Source organism: Crocuta crocuta, unplaced genomic scaffold (assembly GCF_008692635.1).
Source record: "Crocuta crocuta isolate KB4526 unplaced genomic scaffold, BGI_CrCroc_1.0 scaffold108, whole genome shotgun sequence".
Taxonomy (NCBI): domain Eukaryota; kingdom Metazoa; phylum Chordata; class Mammalia; order Carnivora; family Hyaenidae; genus Crocuta; species Crocuta crocuta.
In genome coordinates, this window is record NW_027532825.1 from 2960481 (window position 1) to 2982561 (window position 22081).

General features: G+C 52.6%; 1 protein-coding gene across 4 annotated transcripts in view; it reads left to right on the forward strand.

The window, feature by feature from the left end:
- Positions 1–22081, forward strand: part of GRB10 (growth factor receptor bound protein 10) — a 164352-nt gene that overhangs the window by 121653 nt on the left and 20618 nt on the right. For all 4 annotated transcript variants that reach the window (XM_077781104.1, XM_077781105.1, XM_077781107.1 and 1 more), the window contains 5 exons: positions 9238–9394; positions 16458–16573; positions 18470–18538; positions 19994–20131; positions 21157–21267. In XM_077781104.1, coding sequence (XP_077637230.1) covers positions 9238–9394; positions 16458–16573; positions 18470–18538; positions 19994–20131; positions 21157–21267 — 591 coding nt within the window. The remainder of the gene's footprint in view (positions 1–9237; positions 9395–16457; positions 16574–18469; positions 18539–19993; positions 20132–21156; positions 21268–22081) is intronic.

The window sequence follows — 22081 nt, forward strand, 5'->3', positions numbered from 1 at the left end:
AGCGGTAGCTGTGAATGTTCTGCTCCCTAAGAGGATTTGTTACCAACTCTTGATGGTTATTAGTGTTGGTGTGATGATGGTGTCACCGTAATGCTGCCTAAGCTCGCTTTGCAAAAATTAAGGCATTACAAGTGCTATAACCTGTGCTCCTAGCAGACGTGTGTTAGAGATGAATGGGGATTTTGAGTGTGAAAAGACCTATTCACATTTCTGGGCTGTCTTTATACTGTTCACGCCCAGTCCGGGACCAGCCTTTGCGATCGCTTGAGTCTTTGTAATTTCACCTGGAATGCACCTTAATGCCTCGCCCTCCATGCTCTCCATGTCCTCGGCAGTTATTGAAGGACCCCCTTGGCTTTGGGGAGCTTCCGCGGGACCCCATCAGGTTCTATGTGCATGAAGCTCATGATACTGGTTTTCTGGTCAACACGGGGGTCAGTCTCTATCATGGCTTAAGATGTCGCCTGCTATGTGTCTCCATCGAAAAGTTACTGTTCTCTGTAATTAGGGAGTAATCTTTGAAGACGATTACTTTGAGACTACTTTAATTTGCTTTTCTCCATGCATCTTCCCTTGACTAGTTCTGTTGTGTACTGATGATTCTTATCCAGTTTGTCCATCATTCTGCACTCATTAGATGGCACTCTGCCAGTGCAAGAGCGTTCTTTCCCTTCCTCGTACTTGTGCGTGTGCTTGTCAGTAAGGACGCATTATTCTTTTACTCTGTGGCTTATAGTCATTACTGCTGGTGTGTATTCAGACCCACGTTGCCCCCTGGGGGCTGGTTCCTATTTCCTCAGACATGTCCCCATCAGAGTACTTCCTTGCTTCCTAGGACAAGATGTCCCTTGCTCTGCAATCATATGGATTTTGGGGACTAGACAGTCCTTCCTTGTGAGGGCCTGTCCTGTGCATTGCAGGGCACTTAGGAGCATCTCTGGGCTCTACCCACCAGATGCCCACCTGCACATACACACCCCTGCTGTGACGACCAGAATGTCTCAGACATTGCCGGAAGTCCCCTGGGGGGGTTAAATTGACCCCTCCCAGTCCCTGTTGGGAACCATCAAGGAACTGAAGGAGTATCGCTTCCTTTATTGAATTTTATGGTCAGTCGGAGAGGTGGTAGTTCAATTCTTCCAATATATTAGGCAGAAAAAACCTTACGTTCTGTTTCTTCTAGCATCACAAGGATAAAGGGATGTTGATTGAATCTTTTGTCTATGAAAGATTTATTATTATTTTAAACAAGTTTCACTCTTTTAAAGTTTATTGGGGGGGGGGAAGAGGGAGGGGCAGAGAGAGAGCCTAAGCAGACTCCTCCAGGTCAGTGCACAGAGCTGACACCGGGCTCAAACTCACGAACCATGAGATCGTGACCTGAGCCGAAATCAAGAGTCGGACGCTGAACTGACGAAGCCCCCCNCCAAGCCCTACTGACCTCCCCCTGATCAATTGTTTGAACAAGAATCTCTTGTAAAAATATCACTTATTTGTAAATATTCTACAGTACTTCTGGGTCTGTAATAGATCTTGAGTGGTTGTTTTGTTTTGTTCTACCAGAACTGGAATCACTCCTAATTCCTTCATCTCCCAAAAACCAGTTCGGTATTCAGATCAGAAGTGCATTCACACTGCACACGTACGGTCCCGGTGTCCCTAAAAGACAGTGCCGTTCCAGGCAGGGCTTGCGGCTCCCAGCCCCGCTCAGCTCTGGAAGGAGGGGCCCAGTCCCGGCCACACTGCAGGCTCTGGCTCGTCCTTCATGCAGCCGCAGCAGAGCCGGGGACCACCCAGTCACCAGGCCTCTTATGGGTCACCCCTCCCCCCACAGCAGGTGGACCTGGCTGGGCGTGGGGGGCCCTTCTCAGGCACCGTCACTGCCTTCTTCCCCCTGCGCCTCTTTTTCTTTGTGAAACAACATCCTAATTACTAATTTCAACGACTTCCACGTGAGATGGAAGGTTTTGGAGCAGAAGTTCTGGATGGATTGTTTCTGTGCAAACATGTTCGGGGTCGGCGCTGCAAGGGCCTGTCCTGAGCTCACACGGGGCATGATCTTTCAGGCACGCAGTGGCCCCCAGAAGGAGAAGACAAGTCCGGTGGATTGCCGTGTGTTGTACATCATGCCGGTGGGGGGTGGTTTATGCGTCACCCCGTGTGACACCCAGTGTAAGCCTGTGTGATGGTCCCCCTGCTTTGGCAGAGGGTGTTGATGGTCAGGGTAGCGTGGCTCATGCAGTAAGTAGGAGTGGGGTCTGAATCCAAGACGGACAGGTTGTACAGTCCGTGCTCACACTGTGGAGCTGGAAATTCTCTACCTAAGTATTGCTTCCAGACAGTTTGGGGAGTGAGGAGTGGGCGATGGGGCAGACGTGGATATCCTGGGAGCTGAGATATGTGCTTGATAACTGGTTACTGTTATCAAGTATAACTGTTTTGTTTTTAATGTTTATTTTTGAGAGGGAGGGAGGGGGCAGAGAGAGAAGGTCAGAGGATCTGAAGCAGGCTCTGCACTGTCAGCACAGAGCCTGATGTGGGGCTCGCTTTGAGGAACTGTGAGATCCTGACCTGAGCCCAGATCAAGAGTTGGACGCTCAACCGACTGAGCCACCCAGGTGCCCCACTATTAACCGTTTCTGAAGTAGGGCAACTAAGTGGATTAGCACGTGGTCCCCTTCCGTTCCCTTACAAGTTCAATTTTAGGGAATAGAATCCTACTCAATACGTGGTCCGTCCTCTCCCTTGTTGGAAGTATTTCTGTGATTAGAGATGTATTTCAATAAAGGTTGACATCTGACAGTTTATCCAGAGAAAATAAGCACATATGCTAAGACCATGTACGAAGATGTGCCAGGCTGCGCTGTTGTTGAGCATGAAGGCTAGAAACCGCCCCTGTGGGCAGCATCAAGCCACACCGTGCTCCTTATGGCCACGGACAACACCTCACAGGCCTTCAAACATCAAAGAATTGTAGTGCCTGAGACACTGATGATGTAACCTGAAGCTACACAAGCTCGATTGCAAAACACTATGCCCTGTGATCCTAAATGTGGTCAGTGTGTCTATTTATAAGTACGTGGGCAAAAGATTACTGGAAGGGCATACTCTAGAATCGTCACAGGTCTGGGAACGGTCACTGGCTGTCAGTTTTTTTCCTTTAGCCCTTAAGTGTATTTTCAGGCATTACAATGAAAACTTGTTTTTTTATTAAAAAACAGTTTTTAATATTTATTTTTGAGACGGAGGTTGGGGGGGGGCAGACAGAGGAGACACAGAATCTGAAGCAGGCTCCAGGCTCCCAGCCATCCGCACAGAGCCCAAAGCGGGGCTTGAACTCACGGACTGTGAGATCATGACCTGAGCCGAAACCAAGAGTCAGATGCTCAACTGACTGAGCCATCCAGGCACCCCCACTCTTTTTTAAAATAGCTTTGATTTCAATGTTTGATTAAATAATCACCTTAAAAATACTGCTTTTGTCAAAGTAATAGGCTATACATAATCATTCTAGAAAAAAAATACAGACGGGCAAATCAAAACTGATTTTTTGAAATGGGCGTGTCTGGTATGAAACAGGCATTAAAGGCTGCGGGTAGGTTGCTCTGTGCTTTGAATCGTGTCACCGGCTCCCTAAGCTGGGGACAGGCATCTAGTGAGGCAGGTAGGGGGTGCTGAGGGTCCCTGAACTCGTGGTTGACTTTGAAGAACTGTTTTGTGAGTTATTTTTAGAATCTTAACTCCTTTAGAAAGTATTGGTAAGGACTTAAAATATATTTTCACTGAAACTTTGAAGTCAACAGATTCTAATGCAAATTTTTTCTCCCTTTTTTTTTTTTTTAAAGTTTATTTTGGGAGAGAGAGAGAGAAAGAGAGTGAGCAAGAGAGGGGCAGGGAGAGAGGGAGAGAATCCCAAGCAGGCTTCACACTGTCAGCACAGAGCCTGATGTGGGACTTGAACTCATGAACCGTGAGGTCATGACCTGAACTGAAATGAGGAGCTGGATGCTTAACCGACTGAGCCCCCCAGGTGCCCCAGTGAAAATTTCTTTAAAAGTAAGTTTGACTCCGTGTAATTGAACAGGATTTTATTACCATGAATAGAACAGAGTCATATTACCAGAGCCGCTTCAGTTATCAGACCTTATATATTTCAAAATAGCACCATAAATTTAGAACAGAACTGGAGGGGCACCTAGGTGGCTCAGTCGGTTCAGCGTCCGACTTTGCCTCAGGTCATGATCTCATGGTTTGTGAGTTTGAGCCCTGCCTCGGGCTCTGTGCGGATGGCTTGGCTTGGAGCCTGGAGCCTGCTTCGGATTCTGTGTCTCCTCCTCTCTCTGCCCCTCCCCTGCTCACCCTCTGTCTCTCTCTGTCTTTCAAAAAATAAATAAACATTAAAAAAAATTAAAAAAAACAGAACTGGAAAAAATCGTTAGATTTACATTATTTTTCACTGAAAATCATCTAGCCTAACCCTGGTTCTGCCCATGTCTAACCTGCATTTAATTTCCCCTGAAGTTACTACCACTGCCCAATTTGGGGGCCTCTGGGCACACTAGAATCAAAAACCGTTTCACATAGCGCCTTGGAAGCCACGGATCTTTCCAGGCAGGGGGGAGTCTCCAGCTCTGGGACAGGTCTTGCGGACAGAGAAGCAAAAGCAAACAGTGAGCGGGTCCCCTGGGTTTGGATCCCGACTCCAGTGGTTTCTGTGTGCTTGATGCTCCAGGGAAGCCGTTCTGCATTCCTAATTATGAACTTGAGTTCTCCATTAGTGCTTACCTCCCAGGATTTACAAGAAACTTCAGAAGTTTCTGGAAACATCAGCTTATAGCTTCAGTTTGAAAAACGCATTGAAAGTGGACCTGGAAGAGCTTTGAGCTGAGAAGTCAGTTGCTCGAAGGGAAACAGCAAAGATGAAGGTGGCTTGGGAGCTCAGAGCCCCTTTCTCTCTACCCTCTTGGTTTCTGTGCCAGAGCTTGCCCCCCACCCCATTCCCCTGCTCTGCTCGGCCCATGCATCCCAAGGAGGCTGACCTTCCCAGGACATCCCACACGGTGGCATCCCAAGGTGCTCTGGGCCAAAGCAAAGAGGCCTTCTGAACTCAGTTGGAGGTGACCCCCGCAGCCTATCTGTTGGGGCCCCGGGGCCCATGGAGATGATATGATACACTCAGACTCCTTCCGTTTAGTTGGCTTCTCGCTCTGTGCAAGGAATATATAAAAGCCAACAGCAAGGCTCCAGGAAAGCCGAACATTCTATTGCCTCTTCGGGGCTTTGATCCCAGGCTGCGCGCCTAGCAGGCAAAGGCTCTGTGGCCCGGAGAAGCTTTCCTGCCCCTGCTGCGTCTGCAGAGAAGGTACCTCATGCTGGTGATATCGTTATGCCCTCTTTCATGTTACTGTTTTATTTTTAAAAGCAGTGAGCTGCTTAGTCTCTTTTGCTGCAGAGAAGAGAACACGGAGGATTCAGAGTTTGGCTTTTCCTGCGACTTAGCGGTCATGAGGTTTCCTTTGTCAGAGCCCCAGGCCGGAGTCAGGGTCCGGGTGGCCCCCTTCTGTGGTGTCTGCAGCCTTCAGACGGAGCTTGCCTCATTCCTGTCTCTGTTTGCAGCATGAGCACACCCCCTGGGGCTGGCCAGAGGCAGGTGCAGGGGCTGAGACCTTTCCAAGGTGGGGGGGAGGGGGGGGCGGGCTGAGCCAGGCAAGCAGTATGAGGTCAGTGGTACTCGAGAATCCCCACTTCCCAGATGAGGAGACTGAGGCCAGAGTGGGGGGGGGGGGGTGTCCCTGTGCACAGCCAGTTGGTTCCCACAGCTAGTTAGCAGTGAAGCCAGATTGCAGCCCTTCTGGTTCTAGAGCACCCCTCCCCCGCCTTTGCCAAGGGAGGTTGAAAGTGATGCCTTCACATACTTTACTGAGCACGGTGCTTTGCCCCTTGTGATCTACTCTCCGGGCAGTGGCCACGGCACAGAGAGGAACGGGAGCCTCAGCTGGTAAATAACCTGCCTGAGCTCTCAGAGCCAGGAAGCGGCCTAACCAGGCGGGCACTGCTGGGCTGGGCTCCAAGCTCGCCCCTGTCCTGGCACGGCCCGGATCCGTGTACTCCCTGGACAGGCTGTGCCCCGGGAAGCCATGGGCCCACGGGAGGAGTCTCCCGGCCCAGCTGTGAGCCTCGATGGAGCAGATGCCCGTCTGTTCGCTGCAGAGAACTTTCTGTATCGCGCCCTGTGCGAGGCGCTTGAATCCATCGAGGGAGCTGCTTCCCGGCAGCCCTGACCCAGGCCTGCGCCCTGAGGGCTGATTTGCCTCTAGAGTGAGCCCCAGCATGGCCCGGTGGTGACTGAAGAGCACTTGTCACTGTGCAAGAGGCCCCTCCCGCTGCCGGTTCCAGAAGGCAGGGTGTTAGATGGCTGGCTATTGCACAGCAGTCTCCTCAGTGCCTTGGTCTTCACCGAAAGTGCTCTCCCTCCCAGGTCCAGACACGTGCCCTGGCTGAGGCTACTGCTGTGTCCCGTGGCTTCCTTGCTCTTCTGTCCCGGGGGTTCATTCTGTCCGTGGTCCGCAGGCTTTGGTGTGTTTGGGAGGCGGCTGCGGTGTGCCGTGTCCGGGCGGACCGGGCAGCCTGCGATTCGAGATTCTGTCTCCAGACCACCACATCTTTGTCTGTCCCTGCCACGGGCCTGCCCCTCGCAGGTCCGCCAGCCAGGCCTTCTCTGGGGACCTGAAAGCCATGGACTTGGCCCTATGACAGAGCGCATCTTAGCTTTTAATACTGAGTCTATATATAGATCTCGAGGGAGGGGGAAAGGCTGGCCACAGAGCAGCAGAGAGGGGACCAGTGAATTTAAAGAAAACTGCATTCGGGGGGGTGCCTGGGGGAGGCTCGGTCGGTTAAGCCAGCTCAGGTCATGATCTCGTGGTTTGTGAGTTCGAGCCCTATGTCGGGCTCTGTGCTGACAGCTCGGGGCCTCGAGCCTGCTTCAGAGTCTGGGTCTCCCCCTCTCTCTGCCCCTCCCCCACCTCAAAAATAAATGAACGTTAAAAAAAAAGGAAAAATGCATTTGGGCTTGAAAAATTAAAAAACTAGGGCCATCCCTGTTTTTGGCCAGGAAAATTGATAAACAGACTTGAGTGTAATTCGGATTTTCTAGAGAAGCTGATGTGGATGCAGGGAAACTCAGGCACTGAGGAAAGGGGTTCACCGCACCCTGGCTGTGGCCCTTGCTGCCCTGGTCCAGGGGACTTGGGGGGCAATACAGTTAGCCTATTTATAAGGGGTTGTATGGACCCATTTGTCTAAATTGTTTTTCTTTCATGTTCATGTGTGTGATGTTTTTCTTAGTTTGAACCATACGCAAAGCCATGTTTTCTTTGTTTAAATTAAGTGTTACTCATGGGCTCCATCATGTCAGCCGTATTTGAATATCTCGTTTGTTTTGGGGCAGGATAACTTGCGTCGAGTGAAATGTGAACCTCAGGAACGAGATGAGCAGATTTCCTTAAAAATGCATGTGTCCTGCCAGCTTGTCGCCCAGTCCTGATTGGCTCCCCCCGGGGATGTCTCTGGGGTGGCCAGGAGGTGGCAGGTGGGGGTGGTGACCTTCGCGCAGGGAGCCCCGTCTCCTGGCTGACCCTGCCTCCCCTCCTGGTGAGTGAGCTGCTGGAGGGCTGGGGAAGTCCTTGGGGGACCGCGCAGTCCCTGTTCAGGCTCCTGCGTTCACCCGGTTGCAACAGGGACTGACCCCACGCAGGCCTCCTCTCTTTCCAGAAGAGTTTGGACTTGGGAAAACGGACAGAGAGGGAGCAAGAGAGCAGCAGCCACTTTGTCAGGACCTGCTCACATTCACAGATGACAGTGGGGGTGGGGGGAGGGGCTCCCGCTCCAAAGTTGCAAGTGCCTCTAGTTGCGGGGACGCAGATTTTTTTCACGGACCGGATTCAGGGAACACACGCTCGGACTCTGGGCGTCCTTGTCTTACCTGATACCCTGTCGTTGGAACACGGGAGCGGGGCTCCCTCGAGCTCATTAGCCTGAGCGTCCTGCCCCCTCCTCACCTCCTCCTCACCCGCACTGAAGTGGGGAGCCCATTGGGGGGGCGATCGATTGCATCAGGCTCAGGGAGGGACCTGATTGGTCTGCCCAGCAGCGTGGCTTGGGGACGGAGCTGGAGGCAGAGGCGGTTTCACCAAGAGCTCGCTGCCCGGAGGCAGTCCGCCAGCTCCCCTGCACGTCTGGACGGCCCCAAGGGGCCCAGCCGGCCGGGGACTGGACCGTGGGGACCAAACTCCCTTTCAGGAGACAGGCTCAATTTACAATGCCATCTTGTTCCTCCGACTGCTTTTTTCATGCTGTTGAGGTAAGATTGTGTTGCTAAGCATCACCTGTTCCCCAGAGGCTGCATCCCTATCCCTGCCGGGCTGCCTCAGGGATGGAGGATACTTACGATCTGGGAATTTATGCTGGACTGTCCCTGTGCCTGGGAGCTCTTTATTTGTAGTGGCTTCAGCAGCGCCTGGTGTGTAGTTTTGTAGGGGCAAGGGGCCCAAGAATGTTGTGCTGGGTTCCGACTGCGTGCCCTTCTTTTTAGGATTTTGAATTGCAGCATAGTCACTGTAACTTCCGTCAACTCTTCTTGAGCCTTATGAACGTGACATAGGTGGGGTGGACAGCAGGTGGAGACGGGAAAAGTTAGGATTGGGCTGCTGCGTTCGTGTTTGCAGTTGGTTCAACTGTGGGATGTCCGATCCCGCGACCACCAGCGGTGTTCGAAATGGGTGCTGACGCTTCCCAACACAGCGGTTGAGAAACGCTCTGGCTCGGCCGCCTGTTCTGTCTTCTCAGAGGTGTCCTGGCATTTTAAGGACTTCCTGTTGTAACCTTACATGCCATGGCCCTCCCAGGTTGGGGGGAGGGGCGAGTACCTGCCCTGGCCCTCCCAGGTAGGGAAGAGGGGCGAATACCTGCCATGGCCCTCCCAGGTTGGGGGGAGGGGCGAGTACCTGCCATGGCCCTCCCAGGTTGGGGGGAGGGGCGAGTACCCGCCCTGGCCCTCCCAGTTGGCAGGGGGCACATTTGGCAGGTGGCCCTCCAGGCGCACCTGCTGCCCAGAAGGACAGCCCTGCAAGTGTTGGAACACTGCTCTTCTTACCTGCTCTGTTTTACGTGGGTCCAATTTTTGTTCCCTGAAGAGCCAGGCTGTTCATCCGGAAGCATCCCCTTTGTATGTTGCAGGACGTTAAAGTCTTCAGCGAAGACGGGACGAGCAGGGTGGTGGAGATCCCGGCAGACATGACGGCCAGAGACCTGTGCCAGCTGCTCGTTTACAGAAGCCACTGCGTGGACGACAACAGCTGGACGCTCGTGGAGCACCACCCGCATCTGGGACTAGGTAGGGAGCACCCTGGGGTGCCCGGTGTGGTCAGGCACAGCCAGCTGTGTCCCTCCGCCCCCCAGCGCCCCTGCTGTCCTCTACTCCACTGCCTTTCTGTTTCTCCAGACATGTCACCGTCTCCCCCTCCAGTCCTCCCCCGTCTGGTACTTTCGGAAGCTTGCTCTGGGGTGCTGCAGGCTGTCGCCCCCAGGGGCTCGGACCCAGCAAGACCAAGACGGGGCTCTCTGTGATTTAGCTGCACACCTATGGTCTGGGGAGGGCAGCCTGGGGGGCTTTCGGGGGAGCCCGCCTCCTGCACCGTCCGGCGTCACAGTGCAGAGAGCACTTCTGCCGCCTCCCTGGAGCGGGGTGCCGTGGTGGTGACCCCTGCAGGTGGCGGGGGAGACCCAGGGGAATCTAGGGCAATCTGCACACCACAGAGCAGCGGGCGAGCTGGAATGTCACAGTGTGTCTCTGAGCCGGCTCACAGTGTGTCCTTGGCTGAGCGCAGGCACATGGCTCTGGCTCCAGAGTGTTTCGAAATATGTACTCTTTACAGAACTTACTGAGGTTTTGGGTTCTGTGGACTTCCTTGCTCAGGTGGGCTATTGCAGATAAAGAAGCTTTTCAGACTTTGGTTTAAATTCTCACTGGGTAAAGGATGGTGCTTTTCAAAATCATGGGCACATATTTAAGGCCAGAATTTTTGTCTAAGTCAACAACTGCATCTGTTCCATGTATTGAAGGAGAGAAAAACGACATAGATTTTCAGGTGCTTCCCGTGGTTCTAAACATTTTCCGTGAGTCTTTCTGGAAGATTAATAAGTCAAATTTACTTATTTTATTTTTTAAAGTTTATTTTGAGAGAGACAGAAAGAGGAGTGCAAGCAGGGGAGGGGCAGAGAGAGACACACACACAGAGTCACAAACAGGTTCCGCACTGTCAGCGTAGAGCCTGACGCAGGACTCAAGCCTGCAAACCGTGAGGTCAGGACCTGAGCCAATATCAAGAGTTGGGTACTTAACTGACTGAGGCACCTCTGACAAATCAAATTTAAACTTCTAAGTCTGGAATGTTCCTGTAAATGAATAATGTTCTCTGAAATGACATGACACAATCTAAGCCTAGATGATGTCGAGTAAATTTGAGCGGGCGTTGTTTTCCGTCACTGTGTTTTGGCCCCGCTGTGTACACCCTACCGTGGTGCGCAGTGTGCATCTCACAGTTAGCAATAAGGATGCTGATTTCTTTCCCGTTTCTGCTGATCTTCAGTGCACTTTGGGCATCAGCTGAAACCCTCTCCATCGTCTCTCTCTGGCAGCCTGCTGCCACCAGGTGTGTTCACTGGTGACTCAATGCAGCTGCCGGTGACACCATCCTCAGGTGAGACATCCATGAACAGATCCTACAGGGGTCTGCCAGGGCCTCCGGAAGTATCTGTAGATGCACGAGTGACTCGGAAACTAACCAGTAGTTGGGACCCTGCGGGGTGTCTGTCCACAAACACAGGCGGCCGTGCACATACGTGTATGGTATGTGCACACACACGCACATGCAGAATTTAAAAACACGTCTGTGTAGTCAGACCCAACCGTGAATATCGTTGAAAGCCCATTTCAAAGTCTGAATGCTCTTAATTTGAAAGGAATCGTCGGGGCGCCTGGGTGACTCAGTTGTTCAAGTGTCCAAGTTTGGCTCAGGTCATCATCTTGTGGTTCGTGAGTTCGAGCCCCACGTTGGGCTCACCTGCTTCGGATCCTCTGTCCCCCTCTGTGTGCCCCTCCCCCACCGGTTCTTTTTCTCTGGTGTGTGCTCTCTCTTGCTCTCTCTCAAAAATAAATATTTTTTTAAACGTTAAAAGGAATTATAGAAAGGACTTCTGCAGCTACCCTAATACATGAGTATGTTTGCACACTAAAAGCACATATAAAATGGGGACAGATACACATAAAAATTGAATGTACGCGGACCTTGAGAAATTTTGACTCCTAATTTTTTGTGGTAGCACTTAATTTCTAGAACATCACACTGGAGATAAAGAATTTATGTACAGTGAAACTTGGGAAACGATCAGCCACCTGGGGAAGAATTTATTCTGAGAAGCTCCAAAAAGAGCACACAGCGTTCTCAGGGATATGATGTTTTTATGTTTTATTCCTTATTTTTCTTATTCAGAGATGGACTTTACACACTCTAAAGGGAGTAATACTTTATTATAAAATCAAATGAAAATGAAAAACAGGGGCGCCTGGGTGGCTCAGTCGGTTAAGCGTCCAACTCTTGATCTCAGCTTGGGTGATAATCTCGCCGTGGTTCATGAGTTCGAGCCCCATGCTGGACTCTGTGCTCTCAGTGGAGCCTGCTTGGGATTCTCTCTCTCTCTCTCTCTCTCTCTCTCTCTCTCTCTCTCTCTCTCGCTCTCGCTCTCGCTCTCGCTCTCCCTCCCTCTCCCTCTCCCTCCCTCTCCCTCTCTCCCTCTCTCTCTCTCCCCCTCTCCCCTTCTTCTTCTCTGCCCNCTCTCTCTCGCTCTCCCTCCCTCTCCCTCTCCCTCCCTCTCCCTCTCTCTCTCTCCCCCTCTCCCCTTCTTCTTCTCTGCCCCTCCCCTGCTCACTCTCTACCTCTCTCTCTCTTTCAAAAGTAAATAAATGAACATTCTTAAAATGTGGGGGAAAAAAGGAGGGAGAAAGTGACATGATGGGGGGAAAAAAGACACAGAACACGTGGATCCAATCTTGGATCCTGTTGGACGGCGGGGAGCTGATGGGGTTAATTGCAGATGCCGGAAGCGTCCTTATCAGGCTCCTCCTCAGAGTCCTTTCTGTCAGCATCTCCTTCGCTGTCAGCAGCCACTGGACACCTTTTCCTAATGCCTGGGTCTGTGCAGGACACGGGAGTTTTTAGAGCCACCCCGTCCGTGGAGACCTTCCTCTGTCCATGGAGCGCCTCCGCATTCCCGCCCCCAAGTCTTCTCCGTGCATTCTCCTGATGGTGATGCAAGCTTACCGTTTCTCTTTTAAATCTGTGAAGTTGCCTTGGAGGCAGAGATCGCATCCCTGTTTACTTCGCCCTCTAGCAGGCGTGGTCAGATGCCCCCTGGTGGGGAAGGGGACGACAGGGGGTGTTCGAAACCTCCCGGGAGCCTGTTGGAGGACGGGAGCCTGTTGGAGGAGCGCTTGGTGTGTCAGCGAGGAAGCCCCGTGAGTGGGCGTGAATGGGTGCACTGTGTACAGAACCCGTAACGGACGGCGTCTGGGGGTGCTCCTGGGTCCTGGCACACAGTCACACGACCCCCACACCCCAGGCGTCGACAGGACCCTGTCTCTTGGGTTACGCATCGGACGTGCTCTGGGGGCCTGCAGACGCACAAGGCTGGCAGTCCAGGAAAAAGGCAGACCGCGCCTGTGGACCTGTAAGGCTGGCATTAGGCAGACGGTTACCCCAGTAGTCGAGGCAAAAGTAAGCTAGTTCCAGTGGCCCTTTGAGCCTATGTGTAGCCTCCGAATTCAGGATTTCAAGGCACAATTACTATAGATCTTTGCAGCTAAAATATTACATGCTTAGCAATACTAAATTCCTTCTACAGCCAGATAAGTGATGATTTAGAAATGGTGGTTTTGGGGACTCCTGGGTGGCTCAGTCAGTTAAGAGTCCGACTTCGGCTCAAGTCATGATCTCATAGCTCGTGGGTTCGAGCAACGTGTCAGGCTATGCTGACAGCTCGGAGCCTGGAGCCTGCTTCAGATTCTGTGTCTCCCTCTCTCTCTGCCCCTCCCCTGCTTGTGCTCTGTCTCTGTCTCTCAAAAATAAATAAATGTTAAAAAAAATTTAAAAAAGGAAAGGTGGTTTTCTTTTTCTTTTTTTAAATGTTTATTTATATATTGAGAGAGGGAACGAGTGGGAGAGAGAATCCCAGGCAGGCTCTGTGATATCAGCGCAGAGCCCACTGCGGGGCTTGATCTCACGAACCGTGTGATCATGACCTGAGCCGAAATCAAGAGTCAGAAGTTCAACCAACTGAGCCCACCAGGCTCCCCCAGACTAGGTGGTTTCCTAAATGCCTGTGCGTGGCTGTGGCCCTGGGTGGTCCCCGTGCCAGGGCCAGCCACCCAGCATTGGGAGGGGCACCATGCCCGTCAGGGGCGGGTGGGGAGGGAAGCAGGTGCGGTGACTGTGGCAGTACCTCCGTACCTCCGGTGGGAATTCCGCTGCGCTCTCAGCTGCGCTGTTACCACAGCCAGGTCAATGCCTTTCCTAAGCCCCGAGTCTGTTCCTGAAGTCACTAAGACTCAGGGTGGCTTCAAAAGCTGGGGCAGGGCCCTCACCGTGGGGCGCAGAGCCCTTCGTGATGGATGACCTCCGGGGAAGCCTGTTTGTGTCTCCAGCCAGCCTCTCCCTGCGTGCGGACCCTTCATGTCTTGGCCTCCCCTACAAGTCCCACCTCTTGGACGAGTTGTGGCCTTGGCATTTTGTGCAGAGCTCTTAGCCTTGCGAACACAGTCCCTGACCAATGCCACTCAGCAGCCATCAAGGCCAGCTGGAGGGGCCGGTGCCGGACAGTCATCTTGGAAGGCATTGCCATGCCGTCTGCCTGAGCCCGTGAGCTGCAGGTGTCGAAGTGGCTCGCTGTAGCCAGGACGCCATCACACGCAGAGGACGCGGGGAGATTTAACAGCCGGCCTATGGCTATGTCAAGTAAACTAATTTTTTATTCATTTTTGTCAATGTTTCTTAGAGACAGACAGCAGGGGAAAGGCAGAGAGAGAGGGGGATGGCGGACCCGAAGCTGGCTCCATGGTGACGGCAGAGGGACAGACGTGGGGCTTGAGGTCACGACCTGAGCCGAAGTCAGAGGCGTAACCGACTGAGCCACAAACTACTTTTGAAAAGAAGTTTGTAAAACCAGAAGTTTGTAAAGAATGTGACTTCCGGTAGACCGCATCCCTGGGAGGGGCTCCCCTGAGTGACCGCAGGCATCAGGGCAGACATGACCGGGAGAGCCTGGACCTCATGCATGCACGCACAGGAGAAGATTGCTCCCTCGAATTTCAGGGATTTGTTGTGCGAATCAGGTTGAAGCCCTCCCGGGAAAAGCACGAGTTCTGTCTTTGGGCTGTTGAAGGCTGGGTGCCTGAACCTGGCCAGTCAGGGAAGGCGTGGCACTCACCCTTTGGAGGCATCGGCCGCAACAGTGACGCTGACATCTGGACGTGGGGACAGGCATTGAAGGAGAATCCGCAGGCACATTCAGCCGTCCGTGCTCAGGAGGGCCTCCGAGGGCCGATCTTTCCCATGTCTGTCTCTTTGTCGTTATATCTCAAAGGCACCACAGTGATGTCCTTTCCCCACTAAAATACGTGCAGAGAAGGAAGGCATCTTATCAGTTGTGTCCAGACATCGGGGTTGCTTTCTGTGGTGACTTCACAGCCCTGCAGAGCCCCGAGCAGCTCTGCCCTCCGCGGAGGGTACGGAAGCAGGCAGTTAGGCGGGTGCTGACGCCATCCGGGGCGGGTGGTGGTCAGGCTTCTGCTAAGGAGTCGTGTATCCATGGCACATCTTAAAGGCACATTTACTTCTCTAATAAGATCTGCCTTTTTGAGCTGCCTGGTCTTTAAATATTTTTCACGTGGAGTAGGGGGGTGGTGTGGATGCTGGAGTAAAGGGGTTTGAACTGACGTTGTGGTGGCTTTTTAACAGCTGGGAAAACGTGCATGTGGACATCCAGCCGCCGATGGAGGCCGGACGGCTCTTGGGTTTCTGGGAAGGGGTCACACACAGTCTTCCTGAGCCCCTGTGGTCCGGGGCACCGGGCACCCTGCAGGCTGGGAAAGGAAAACCTTTGTTGTCACCTGTGGGTGCCTGAGCCCCCCACACCTCCAGGGGCACCCACAGTGACCCAGCGCCGAGAGGCACGTCCCTTTCAGCTTTTGAGTAGATGCCAACCTGAGCCAATCCACTTTTTGGAAAGTACGCATATTGGCTGTGATTGCGTGCTTGAGCCGGGAACTGCTCTCCTGTCCTCGGGAAACGTAGCGCACAGTTTGGGGTCGCCTATCGCCCGCAAACTCCCTCTGCAGCAGGAACAAGGGGACCCGTTAGTAGCTCTCTGCTGGTGGAATTTCTGGCCGTCGTGGGGAGGAAATTCCTTGACTTGGCAAATTCGGGCTTTAAATACATTTTTGCCCAAGAACCCTGTACTTGTTACATTGTAGTGGAGGCTGCCATGGCCTTGAACGTGTACACGGGTTCTTCCACATTCTGAGATGGTTCTGACTCAGAAACGCTCTGACTCCAGGCTTCATCCTTCCCGCAAGGGGAGACTTTTCTAGGGACTCCACTCTGGCTGGGGGAGAGGAGGAGGGTGCCACGGAGGACCCACATACCCCATTGTGCCATTCTGTAGCATCTCGTTCTCTGCCATTTTGGCATCGATTCACGCGTCAGGGCCGCCATGGATTTGCTCTGTTACATATTCCATTAATTTGCATGGTTGGTTTCCGGTCTTTGAGGAGACATGTGGGGGGCTGGGGTGACCCATCAGAAGAGGACGGTGCCACGTGCAGTTCTTTGTGTGCCACGTGGAATCACAGTGTCCACAAGGGAGGTACCTTTCCAGGTTGATAACACTGCAAAGTCAGGTGAAGTGTGTGTGTGTGCGCGCGCGCGCACGTGTGCACGCCAGTCAGAAGAACTCGCTTGCATCTGGGAGTGCATTAAAGAGAGATTTAAGTATTTTTTTTTAATGTTTATTTTTGAGAGAGAGGGAGCGCTCCAGCAGGGGAAGGGTGGGGCAGGGGGGAGACGGACAGAAGACCCAAAGTGGGCCCTGTGCCGTCAGCACAGAGCCCGTTGCAGGGCTCGAACCCACGAACCGTGAGCTCATGACCTGAGCCGAAGTCGGACGCATAACCAACTGAGCCGCACGGGCACTCCAAAGGGGGATTTAAATTTCATCTAGTGCTGGACTTGCTTGTTCGCCGTGCAGGAAGGGGAACGGAAAGCTAGCGAGATTTCATAAATGATGGTCCAGCCAGCCGGCAGGCTATACCCATTTCGTCTCACATGTACGTTTTTCCTCTGCAGAAAGGTACCTGGAAGACCATGAGCTGGTGGTCCAGGTGGAGAGCACCCTGGCAAGTGAGAGCAAGTTTTTATTTAGGAAGAATTACGCAAAATACGAGTTTTTCAAAAATCCTACGGTGAGTCTCTTTTCTCTTTGGGTTCGGGGTTTGGGACTCTTGAAATCTTCTGGTGGATACTGGGGACTGATAGGAGAAGCTGATACAGTAGCAGATGGGAACCTGAGTTGCTATTTCACGGAGCAATACTTGCCCTAAACCTCATCTCTGGTGCTTTAACTACATGCCTGAGTCCTGGCCGGAGGTAACTGGTGCCTTCCTCTAGGTAACAGAGGGAAAGGGGGTTAGCCTCTGGGTCAAGAGAGATGAGGGGCGGCTTTTTCAGTTAGAGCAAGAGCTCATGGTTAGATAGGAACAAATCGGTTAAACACTCAGCAGAATAAAACCTCATTACGCTCTGCAGATAGCAAATAATACTGTGCGGTTTGTGGAAGCGGGCATTTCCAGGCACACTGGGTTGGTCTTCTCGATCTTCCTTTCCTTTCTGTTGTTGGGGATGTGGGGGCCACTACTAGTCCAGTGAAGTGTCAGCTCCGGGAGACCCCTGGCTGCCACAGCATGGGCTCCTGTCCCGCGTCACAAGGCCGAGCAGCCATGACATGGGCAGAAGACCTACGGTCCACTTCTGGCTCAGGTGGTTTAGCTGCCTTTTTTTTTTTTTTTTTTAATTTTTAAAAATGTTTTATTTATTTCTGAGAGAGAGAGCATGAGCAGGGGAGGGTCAGAGAGAGAGGGAGACACAGAATATGAAACAGGCTCCAGGTTCCGAGTTGCCAGCGCAGAGCCCGACAAGGGGCTCGAGCCCGTGAACTGTGAGATCATGACCTGAGCCCAAGTCGGACGCTCAACCGACTGAGTCACCCAAGGACCTCATAGCTGCTTTTTTTTTGCTTAACAGTTAGAAATTTGATAACTGATTTTTCATAATGCACCAAAAGAGACTTTTTCACGTCTGTTAGTTTTGAGGTCTGTCTCATGACGCTTACTGAGTCCTGGCGGCGTGGCGGCCGTTTGCCTTGCTCTGTGCTGGAGGCGGGAGGCAACATTTAACATGACGGATCCTCCAATCCCAAACTCACCGTTTAAGGAAACAGTCCAACCTGTAGAAGCAGGCGTTTCCATCGCGGGATAAGGGAATAAGGACAGTGTTTTCTTTTCTTTTCTTTTCTTTTCTTTTCTTTTCTTTTCTTTTCTTTTCTTTTCTTTTCTTTTCTTTTCTCTTTTCTTTTCTTTTTTTTATTTCATTTTTTATTTATTTTTATAATTCCATTTTGCTTCATTTTATTTTCTTTCATTTTATTTCATTTCATTATTCATTTTTCTTTTTTTTTAAATATTTTTATTTATTTCTAGGAGAGAGAGAGACAGCGTGAGCAGGGGAGGGTCAGAGAAAGAGGGAGACACAGAATCCAAAGCAGGCTCCAGGCTCTGAGCTGTCAGCACAGAGCCCGATGCGGGGCTCGAACCCACGAACCGCAAGATCATGACCTAAGTGAAAGTCAGACGCTTAACTGACTAAGCCACCCAGGCCCCCCTCATTATTCATTTTTCTTATTTTATTTTAGTTTTTAAAAATTTTAAATTTTATTTCTTTTCTTTTTTTTTTGGAATGTATTATTTATTTTTGAGACCGATAGCATGAGTGAGGCAAGGGCAGAGAGAGGGAGACACAGAATCCGAAGCAGGCTTCAGGCTCTGAGTGGTCAGCACAGAGCCTGACGGGGAGCTCGAACCACGAACTGCAAGATCATGACCTAAGCCGAAGTGGGACACTCCACCGACTGAGCCACCCGGGTGCCTCTCTCTTAATTTTTTTTTCACGAAAGACCGTCACTTTAAATACAGACGGACGCCCGCGTGCCCATAGGCATGCTTGCAGTACTGGCACACCTGGGAGGAAGGTTCCCCCCAACTTTTCAGCTAACCTTGACTATGTGTGCTTTCCCATTTCCCTAGAATTTCTTCCCAGAGCAGATGGTGACTTGGTGCCAGGAGTCAAACGGCAGTCACAGCCAGCTTTTGCAGGTACTGGGCACGGAGAGACTGGGCCGAGCGGGTGGGTGGAGGTCCTTATGCCGTGGTGGCTCTGAGAGCCTTGACGGGGCTGCGTTCTTCACCCCTTTTGGCCTCGGCCCCTGCTGGCATTCTGAGTAATGAGAAATGAATGTTGACCTGGGAAGCGTGTGTGCAGCCAGGCTCCTTGCAGGCGAAACAAGTGCTTGTAAACAGGATAAGCTTTCTCCGGATGGGAGGGCGGGCAGGAGGGAGAAGTCCCAGGCTGGCGGTCTCCTTGAGGCTCCGGGCTCCTCTGGGGCACGGGTCCTGGGTCCGGCCACCGCCTTGGGAATCTCTACATACTGAGTCCACTTCACCGTGAAAAAGGACAGGGCTGCCATAAAATCCTTTAAAGGCTAACATGTTGTACATCATACATGCTTTTGTACCTGTCTTAACGGCCCCTGGGCCTCCTAAAGTCTGTTTCCAGGAAAGCTTGGCCTTCCCGCAGCCCCTTCCCAGGGCAGGGAGGCCCCGGGGGCCCCCGCACCGGCTGCTGGTCCCACTCAAAGGGACTAGTATTACTGCAGTGCCCCCCAAAATGTGTCCATTTATAGCATATTCAGTGAGAGAATAAACCACTCAGGGCAGTCAGTACTCTCCGGGTGGCATCAAATAGCAAAGACACCACTAACATTTAGTCTCTACAACATTCTGCCCCCTGCCCTTCTTCTGCTCGCTGGATCACCAGGTCTGTTTTCACCTCCCGAAAGGTGGGGGCTCCAGGGCTCCGGTGTCCGTTCCGGAGCCCGCCGATGTAGTGTCACCCGACCTTGTGCGCAGTGAGGGTGAGATGGCTCACTGCGTGGTCTGAGGCGGCTGGTGTGCACAGTGGGGGTGCACGGGGATCTCTTGAGGGGCATTACAGCGGTGTCCACTGGCCTGTCCCACCTGTGGGAGGAGCCGTGTCCTCTCCCAGTCCAGTGGGGAGGACCCACCGAGGTCACGGCCCCCACTTCGCTCCCAGACCGGGCTCTTGACCTCTGTTTCCCGAGACAGAAGGATGCGCTGCTCTTGGGAGGGGCTAGCTGGGACAGTGGCGTCACCTAAGCGTTCCTGGAGCGATCGTGCGGTAGCATGCTTTTCCCTAGACGGGCTCGGTCCACACTGTTCCCGGCACTTCCTGTCCCCTGATGATCAGACTGGCCCGTCTTCTGGGAAATCCATGCCTTCATGGTTTCCATCAGTGTTGGGAAGGTCCGCTGGCTTGTGTGTGTTCAAATGCTAATTATGTTTCCTCCCACAGCAAGCCAGGCCGAGTTTTAAGATTTTTGAAAGGAAAATTATCATTTGAAAATGGTTGGTCTGACCCAAGAAGGGTGTTTATGTAATTAAGCAGATGTCGGGATGTCAGCGAGGCCAGTATGACACACCTGCACCAACGTGTGGCCGCATTGTCCGACTTTTAAAACTGCTCTTCCGCAGAACTTTCTCAACTGCAGTAGCTGTCCTGAAGTCCAAGGGTTTTTGCACGTGAAGGAGCTTGGGAAGAAGTCGTGGCGAAAGCTGTACGTGTGTTTGCGGAGGTCGGGCCTTTACTGCTCCACTAAGGGGGCGTCAAAGGTGAGTTCGTTGTTGGTTTTGGGTTGTTTTTTTTTAATGTTTTTTTTGAGAGTGCGAGCGAGGGGCAGAGAGAGAGAGAGTCCCAAGCAGACTTCACACTGTCAGCACAGGGCCTGGGGCAGGGCTCAACCTCACAAACTATGAGATCATGACCTGAGCCGAGATCGAGTGTCAGACGCTTAACAGACTGGGCCTCCCGGGCCCCCCAAAGGCAAGTTTTAAAGCCGCCCCCGCCTCCGTCACCCCAGGCCAGGAGTGTTGAGAGTGGACTCAGCTTCGCTTTAAGGTGCGCCGGAGGGTCCTCCGAGCTCGTGATAACTTGAGAGGCTAACTCCGAGCTCCAGGCCGGCTCTTCTCTCCCAGAAGGCAGGCGACAACACAGACAACGCGTCATTGCTGCCCCCCACCCCCCAGCCCCTGCTGGCCAACCCCGGCCCCCCCTCGTGGCTNCCCGAGGTGCTGCCTCCATTTCTGTAGTTTGCAAGTGAGCATCCAAGCTGGCCGTACAGACGGCCGACTGGTTGCCACCAGTCTCATACACGCTAATGTAGGTATTTTGGGGAATGCGTTGGACTTCTGAACATTTTCCAGTGGGAAGAGGAGGTGAGATGGAGAAAACCAGGTGCAGGTCTCCAAAGAGAGTTGGGGCGCTGGGGGCTCACCTTGCTGGGTTGCCCGCGGTGCCCGTACACAGTCCTGCCTACCCTGTTCTGGTGACGTGCCTACAGCAGAGGGCGCCCCTCAGAGAGCACCCCCAGGGAACTGCAGTCTGCTCCCTTCCTGCTGGGAAGGAGAGGGGAGGGGCTGGTGGGGCCCCAAGCAGGGCGAAGGGGATTCATGGTGAGGGCTGGGTGACTTTGGTCTGAACTTGGCGATTACTTTACACAATGGTCGCACCCTGTGGATGGCAAAAAGGAAGGAGATGCACTGAGCGTGTGCACAGACGTTGACGAACGCGTGAGGACGTTTGCTCTTGGCTGTGCCAGAGACGTTCTCCCCTGTGACTCTGACCCCCCTTTTCCCAGGAGCCCAGACACCTGCAGCTGTTGGCGGGCTTGGAGGACAGCGGCATATTCTCCCTGATCGCTGGCAGGAAGCAGTACTGTGCGCCCACCGACTATGGCTTCTGCATAAAGGTGCCCGACCCGCCCTATCAGGGCTGCCCCGCCCCTGCCCTGCCCTGGGGGCTGCTGGGCGTCAATGGCATCGGGCTGTAGACTTGGGAATCAGACAGCAAACTCCTGCCTTGGGGTGGGGGAGGATTGGTTTATTTTCCAACAGTTTTCCAGTAGATTTACTCATTGCTCTGTACTTACAATGTGTTCATCCTTGAGTAGCTGGCGAATCAGGGAGAAGCAGAGAATATGATGGATAATGCGTGTCGATGGGCTCAGGGGCTTAGTGACCCGCACCCCATCACGGGGGTGGCCTCCAGGGTACCGAGGGAGCCCATACTGTCTGTAGGAGCTTCTAGTCACCAGGATAGTGTGTGTGCCCATGCACTGTCCTGCCTCTGTACACATGTGTGTGAGAGAGCACATGTTCACATATATTTCAGCGCATGCACACGCACACCCCCATGTGAACGCACAGATATACATACATATGTCCACATGCATACACACACATACACATCTGCACACACCTACATGAACACAGAGATGCACAAATACACATGCACACACACACATGCAAGCGCACCTACATCAGTACAGGGACGCACACACATGCATACATGTACACATACACATGCACACACAAACATGTGCATACACATGCACACTCATACACAATATGCACACAAATACATGCACACACAAAGCACATGCACACACATCTACACCTACATGAATACAGATGCACGCACACACATACACATGTAACATGCACACATGTGAACAAACCTACACATAGTATGTGCGCCAACGTGAATACAGATGTGCACACACA